Raw genomic sequence first — 6,740 nt, forward strand, 5'->3', positions numbered from 1 at the left:
CTAATTATATCCCTAGAAAACCGGAGAAACTTCGAACTAGCACAACCTTGAAAATTTCAAGATAAAATAGTAAAATTCATAAATAAAACAAAGAGGATAGAAGGACCAATCGCTAAAAAGTAGTAGATGCTTAAACAACACCATCTTGGTCGTCTGCCTTAATTGTAGAATTCTCCCCTTATGCACTAATGAGCTTAGCCATAGAATTCATAGCTTCTAGAAGTGAAACACGTGAGTTGCTAGTTAATTTGAAGCGTCCCTCACGTCCACAAATTATTTTGTTTAGAACCCTTCCAGAACGACCAGTCTCTTTTTTACTATTGAATTCATGCCCTTTAAAAGAACCAAAAGAATTTTCACTATTTACTAGTCTTTTTTATCTCGAATTTGAAGTGGGATTTGGGTCTAAATTTTTCTTAAATGTTACGACTGAATGCATTTTAGGATTGAGAAAATTTAAATTTGAATTCACCAACGTTTCAATGGGCCCTTTAAATGTGGGATTGAAATGAAGATATGAAGGCTTCGCAAGCGAATCAACATCCTCTACAGCAATTTTGGTCCGGTCTAAAGTCACTAAATTTTCAAAAACCCGTTAACCAGCTTCAACGTTTTTGGTCTGGGCCTCTATTTTGTTCATAATAGAACCTCGCCTAGTTTCTTTAAACATTATTGGGTTATGTTTTCTAGACCCAGATCCATTGTCCTGGCCTAGTGTCCTCTTATCCAATATTTCCTCACTCGTTGGTCCGGATTTTGACTGCATCTTTTTATTCTTTAAAGGTTTCAAAAAATGTCCTTTCTGAAACCTAGCCCCCATAGTATCAACTTTTTCTTCTTCCAATATCACAGGATCTTTTAAATAGCGGATTTAACGCCGTAATTCTGGAACCGGCCAAAATTTTTTTTGTGTTTTTTGCTTTATGATTTCAGTTGTCTACCTGGTTACGCTTGGATTTGCACTCAACGACCATCCATGGGCTGAAAGCTTCCCCCGTTGTCACTGGAGTTACTTCCTTGACCACCAGGTTCGAAGCATCTCCTCTACCATCATCGTTGCCCCGACCTGCCAAATAAGAAGAACAAAGATTTTTTAGATACCCATATTTTCCACAGGTAAAGCATACTACGGGTAAAGCCTCAACCTTTACCCTTTGTACCCTCTTGTTGATCAAAACTTGCGAGGTAAGTGGTTTTTTCAAATCTACAAACACCACTATCATGGCAAACTGACCCCTTACTCCACTATTTATCTTGATATCTAACTTGGCCACTTTTCCGACCAAACTCCCGATCTCCTCTAGAACCCATTTATTATATAGAAATCTCAGTAAACTTGAGAAACAGACCCAGGCTAGATACATGCTTGGGAAAGATTTTAATGGGTTGAATCCATCATTCACAACTGGACTATAAAATAGTGTCCAAACACTATCCACGGACCTTGAGTCAGAGCCATCTCATAGTCGACCTTGTTTTGGAAACGAACTAAGTAATAGTTGTTTTTCATGTCTATTACCCGAAAAGATTGGGAGGGTTTCCAGAGACTAGAGGTTCGATTACAAAGGATGCCATATCCTATATTACGCCCCAATAGTTTGATGACAATAGTAGTCTCCATATCTTTGACCAGTAATCTTTTGATTCGTTTCAAGAAGTCGATGGCGGGGATTCCATTCACGGTGGATCTAAAAATGTCCCCATCTTCAAACTCTAGATCTACATTAGGAGTATCAACTGAGATCATGAGGGGAGCCAAGGATCCAATACTTTCCCTTCCCAATAACTTATCTTTCCATTAAACTGTTGGGAAATGTGTCTATATTGTAGTAATCATGTTACTGGTTTCTATTTATTTGAAAGATGAATGAATAAATAAAGTTAATTTCATATTTCACTATTATATCTTTTGTATTTATGTCTTTTATATTTTACATGCATAGCGAAATTATGACAAGCAAATGTTAGTTCATTGATTGTCAAAAGTTCAAATAGAAAATAAGTGGCATTGTAAAGAATGTTTACATTACGAGAAAGATAACTTACTTTAATAAATAATCTAAACGAGTTTGTAATCCTGTAAAAGAACCAAAGTGAGCATTTGATTCAAATACTGAGAAAGATTATTATGTCGTTTACAATTCCAGCTGGAGAGATGGCTAGTCTTGGCTATCAGAGTAGTTGACTCCACAAGTAGAGATATGGATGTATTCATTAGTAGAATGATACATTGGACTGGAACCAAGATTAATTTATTATGAATCCGTTTGTGAATTAAATTACTTGTGACATTTATGGTGTGATTTACCTAAATCCAGAGTTAGTTACTAGTCATGCGTATGCAACTCATGTGCTTTAATATAAGTGGACGCTTATGCTTTAAAGATTATTGAGCCCATAGCTGGTATGTTGGGTACATGACTTGTGTATGGCATGGCTTTTCTAGCAACAATGGAATTCATAGCTCAATTAAAGAGTTAATAATATCCTCTCATTGGCATTATATGGACTGATAAATATGGAATGTAGCCATGGGTTGCTTATTCTCGAACAAGCAATTTATCACAGTCATTTGTTGACAATGATCATATTAATCATTAAGAAGACACAATGGTGACAATGAGATAAAATATGATTGTATTGAGTGAACGGATTTAACTCAAAGGAATCAAGGATATCATATGAGGGTGACACACACATGACGAGGTCATTGGACAAAGTAGTTAGATGAATTACTTTCATAAAGAGTATACAATAAGGAGTTTTCAATCATGTTACTTCTTGTTGACTAACTTCATGATTAAGTAATTGCGAATTATCGGAACGAAGCTTCTGGATATAATTGCAAACACTAAAGCCTAATTGTATATGTTTGATTGGTGCCTCCGCTAGCTCAACAAAAGCTTGATCGGACTGCATTTGAATCAGAAGAAAATTTTACGACTTTGGGAATAATTTAATTGAGTCAATTTATTCGATAGGGAATTAAATTAGGCGGTCATAAGAATTGTTTAACTAGATAATTTAATTAAAGAATTTTCTTGAAAAATTAATTTGGAAAATCAAAGTGATTTTTGGAAAAATTTATTTTGATCAAGTAAAATTAACTTAATCAAATTAATTAAAATTAATATGATATTTTTGAAAGTTAATTTTTAAGTTAGACAATTGGCCCAATGGGTAATTGAATTTGAAAATTGACCCTAAATCCTAAATTGGGCCCGAGAGCCCAAAATCGAGACCAAGGCCCAAAAAGTGATCGAACTTAACGAAAAAAGAAGGAAATAAGAAAAAATAAAAAGAAAATGGAAATAATTTTTAAAAATATTTTTATTGCTTTTTAATATATTTTTAGATTATCATTATGCCACGTGTCATAATTCTATTATGCAACCTACCCCAAACTTAACGAGGTTAAAAAAAATACCAAACTAGTTAACGGAGAAAAAGTTCGGGTACCAATCTGAAAAAAATGGACAAATTTGGGTACCAATTTTATATTTAACCCATAAGAATATTATAATTAGTATAGATGTTAAAAATAATTGGGCTTAAATATATGTTGAAGGCCCGAACAAGGCTTTAATCCATGAATTAAAGAGGTACGATTGGCCTGGTCTTCAGATTTTAGACCCGGGTCAAACAACCGGTTTAGGAAACGATAACTTTCTGACCCAGATCAGAAAACCGACTACCATTGCATTATTTATATTACTATTCCGAAGGTCGGGTTTTCCCTTTCATCCTTTATTTGGGTGTCTCGATTTTTCTCGTCCAATCCAATCTGTTGAGGAATCAGACAAAGGTAAAAACTGAGTCTTCCTTTGATTTTAATTAATTTTGTGTTTTAGGGTTTGATTTGATTGTTGGATTTTTTTTCTCGTTATTTTTTCTGTTTGTTTGCTGAGAAAACCAGAGTTGAAAACAAAGAAAGTCGGTTCTTTGAATTAAACGTTTGTTTTCTCGTTTTTGGGTATGCATCGATTGTCCAATGAGTTAGGGCTTTTGCGCTTTTTCGTTTTTCATACGATTAAGTTTTGATTTTTAAATGCAACCAATTCTTCAAGTATTTGACTCTTCTTTCGTATTCCTAATTGTAAATTTTGGAACTTTTAGCCTCTTTCTTTGATACCCAGAAGATCGTGTTTTTTTTCCGATTATTTTGTTTTGATTGTTATAAGAATCTGTGATGGCAGGTTTAGGTTATTTGCTGATAATATTTTGAAGAAAACATGACAACTGCTGCTAGACCGACATGGCAACCTGCCAAAGGTGGGAATGAACAGGGTGGTACTCGCATTTTCGGCCCATCTCAGAAGTATTCGTCGAGGGACCTTGCTGCTCATACTACTCTAAAGCCTAGGTGAGTCGTTTGTAACATCTTTATAATGCATATATTTGTTTTCATATGTCTAAGTATTAGGGTATCAACGGCCAAAAAGAGGGAAAAAGAAAGGTATCAAAACATGTGACAGTAATATTGTGAGCTTTGCTATTGAGATACATATTTATATGGACTGAAAATAAATTGTGTTTGTTCATTGAATATGGTTAGATATTCTGGTTTGCTTCTCGTTCTCCTTTATGTTGTTGAAGTAAGGGTTTATTTTAGAGAGTTTCCTTAACCAAAACCATACTTCTAGGCATTTAGAAATGTATTGTAACGCTACTTGTATTATACATGAGCTTATTTATGGGTTTGTTTTGCACATGTGAAATGCAGAAAGGATGGGCAGGACACCCAGGATGAGTTGCAGAAGAGAAACCTCCGCGATGAGCTTGAAGAGCGTGAACGGAGGCATTTCTCATCGAGGGACAAGTCCTATAATGGTAAAGAGAAAAACATTTTAGCAACTGTTTTTTGTATGTTGCATGAATTATCTTCATCTTAAATTTCCTATGTTTTGGTTCTTAATATGTGAGTATATTTTTTTTGTAGATGACAGAGATCATAGGAAGGGAAACCATCTTCTTTTAGAAGGTAAATTACCACCTTGAGTATCTTCTTTCAACTTAATGTGCTCTCAAAGCAGCTTACTAACTGCATAAGTCACTTATAGGGGCAAAAAGGGAGGCTGAAGACCGAATTGTTCCGCGCAGTGTTGATGCTGATGATTCTGATGTGGAAGTCAACAGTGACAATGAAAGGTTCTACTTGTTGCCTTTATCTCTGTTGTTTATGCTAGCATAATTCATCTCTGTGATGGTTGAAGTCTTTTTAGGTTTTTTTGGATGGTTTATTAGAATGCATGGTCTTAATATAAGGCACATAAATTCATAGTCTGTGAAGTCAATGAAGCAATAAATTGCAAAAACTTATAATTTCACTGTTTGCAAAATCAATAAAAGAATACTTCCTGTCATTGTTGATAACTTCTGGATATTGCTGTGGTCCGCACCCTCTTTTTGTTAAAGAATTTTATTTTTGTCCTAGTGATGACGACGACGACGACGATGATGATGAGGATGATGAAGAAGCTCTCTTGGCTGAGCTCGAACGGATAAAGAAAGAGAAGGCTGAGGAGAAGCTCCGCCAGGTAATCTCTGTACCATAGTTTGGTTGCTAATTACTCTAGAGCTTCAGTGTTGTTAGATATCTTCTTGATTTTACAGCTATAGAGTGTATGGTTTGAAATTTCTCATTAATAACAAAAGATATATGACTTATGGCGATGCAGGAAAAACTAGAGCAAGAAGAACAGCTAAAATCCAAAGAAGCTGAGCTTCTTCGAGGAAATCCACTACTCAATAATCCAACATCTTTTGGTGTAAAAAGAAGGTAAAAGTTGCATGAAAGATCAAAAACCTTCCCCCTTGCATTGTTTAACTAAAGCCTGAAATTGTAAATGAGCTAAGTTGTTTCCTAATTTGTATAGGTGGGATGATGATGTGGTGTTCAAGAACCAGGCTCGCGGTGAAACCAAGCCTCAAAAGCGCTTCATTAATGATACCATAAGGAATGACTTCCACAGGAAATTCCTGCTGAAATACATGAAGTAATTCGCTTGGATACCCTAGCAGTTAGCGAATCAAGTAAAAGAATTTGCTGTTTTCTAATATTGTGAATTTCTAGTGGATTTGACGATGCTTTACCTTTCCTAGAATATGCGATGATGTGTGCCGAAACGTATAATATCTCTTGAATGCATATTAGAATGTTGTATGTTTTCTTGATTTGGTTAAAAGACTTGCTGAAAGAAAGATCTCATGGCTTTTACTTTCATCTGAATTTGTGATGGTTTTTGTTGTCTGGATTACTGATTTCGGCAATCGGCAACTTTATGACCCCCTCCCCTCCATGGCAAATCAGGAGGGATGTTGAAATTTGAACATCTTCATGATACATCTATTCATTTTCTTTTCCCTTTAAACTCATTAATATATGTTACTTATTCTAATGTGCATCTAATAGAAATTTGAAAGAAACATTTATGAATATTTCAAATATTTTAAGGTTTGTTTTATAATATATTATTAGTTTTATACCTGCGCAAGGCACATAACATAATTACATCTTATTTTTTCTAAAATAATGAGTATTAAACTTCATGTCATGATTATAAGTTTTGCTAATTATATTTTAAAAGTTTATTTTTTGTTTTTCAAATTTGAAAATTCAGAAATTATTTTATTAAAGTTGTCTTGTCTTTTTGGCTTTTATTGATAAAATTGTTAAAATAGAAAGTTAAATGTTTTTTATTTAGACAATTTCTTTGTATGGATATTTCCTATTTTAGATT

At 34.3% G+C, this 6,740-nt stretch overlaps 1 protein-coding gene across 1 annotated transcript; it reads left to right on the forward strand.

The window, feature by feature from the left end:
* The first annotated feature begins 3,634 nt into the window (after nucleotides 1-3,634).
* Nucleotides 3,635-6,201, forward strand: LOC108461486 (uncharacterized). Its single transcript, XM_017761339.2, has 8 exons — nucleotides 3,635-3,805; nucleotides 4,197-4,363; nucleotides 4,724-4,830; nucleotides 4,940-4,981; nucleotides 5,061-5,148; nucleotides 5,435-5,537; nucleotides 5,679-5,779; nucleotides 5,877-6,201. Exons 2-8 carry the CDS (start codon nucleotides 4,233-4,235, stop codon nucleotides 5,998-6,000), a joined length of 696 nt encoding a protein of 231 aa, XP_017616828.1. The 5' UTR covers nucleotides 3,635-3,805; nucleotides 4,197-4,232; the 3' UTR covers nucleotides 6,001-6,201.
* Nucleotides 6,202-6,740: the final 539 nt, after the last annotated feature.

This window comes from Gossypium arboreum, chromosome 13, assembly GCF_025698485.1.
Source record: "Gossypium arboreum isolate Shixiya-1 chromosome 13, ASM2569848v2, whole genome shotgun sequence".
Lineage (NCBI taxonomy): Eukaryota > Viridiplantae > Streptophyta > Magnoliopsida > Malvales > Malvaceae > Gossypium > Gossypium arboreum.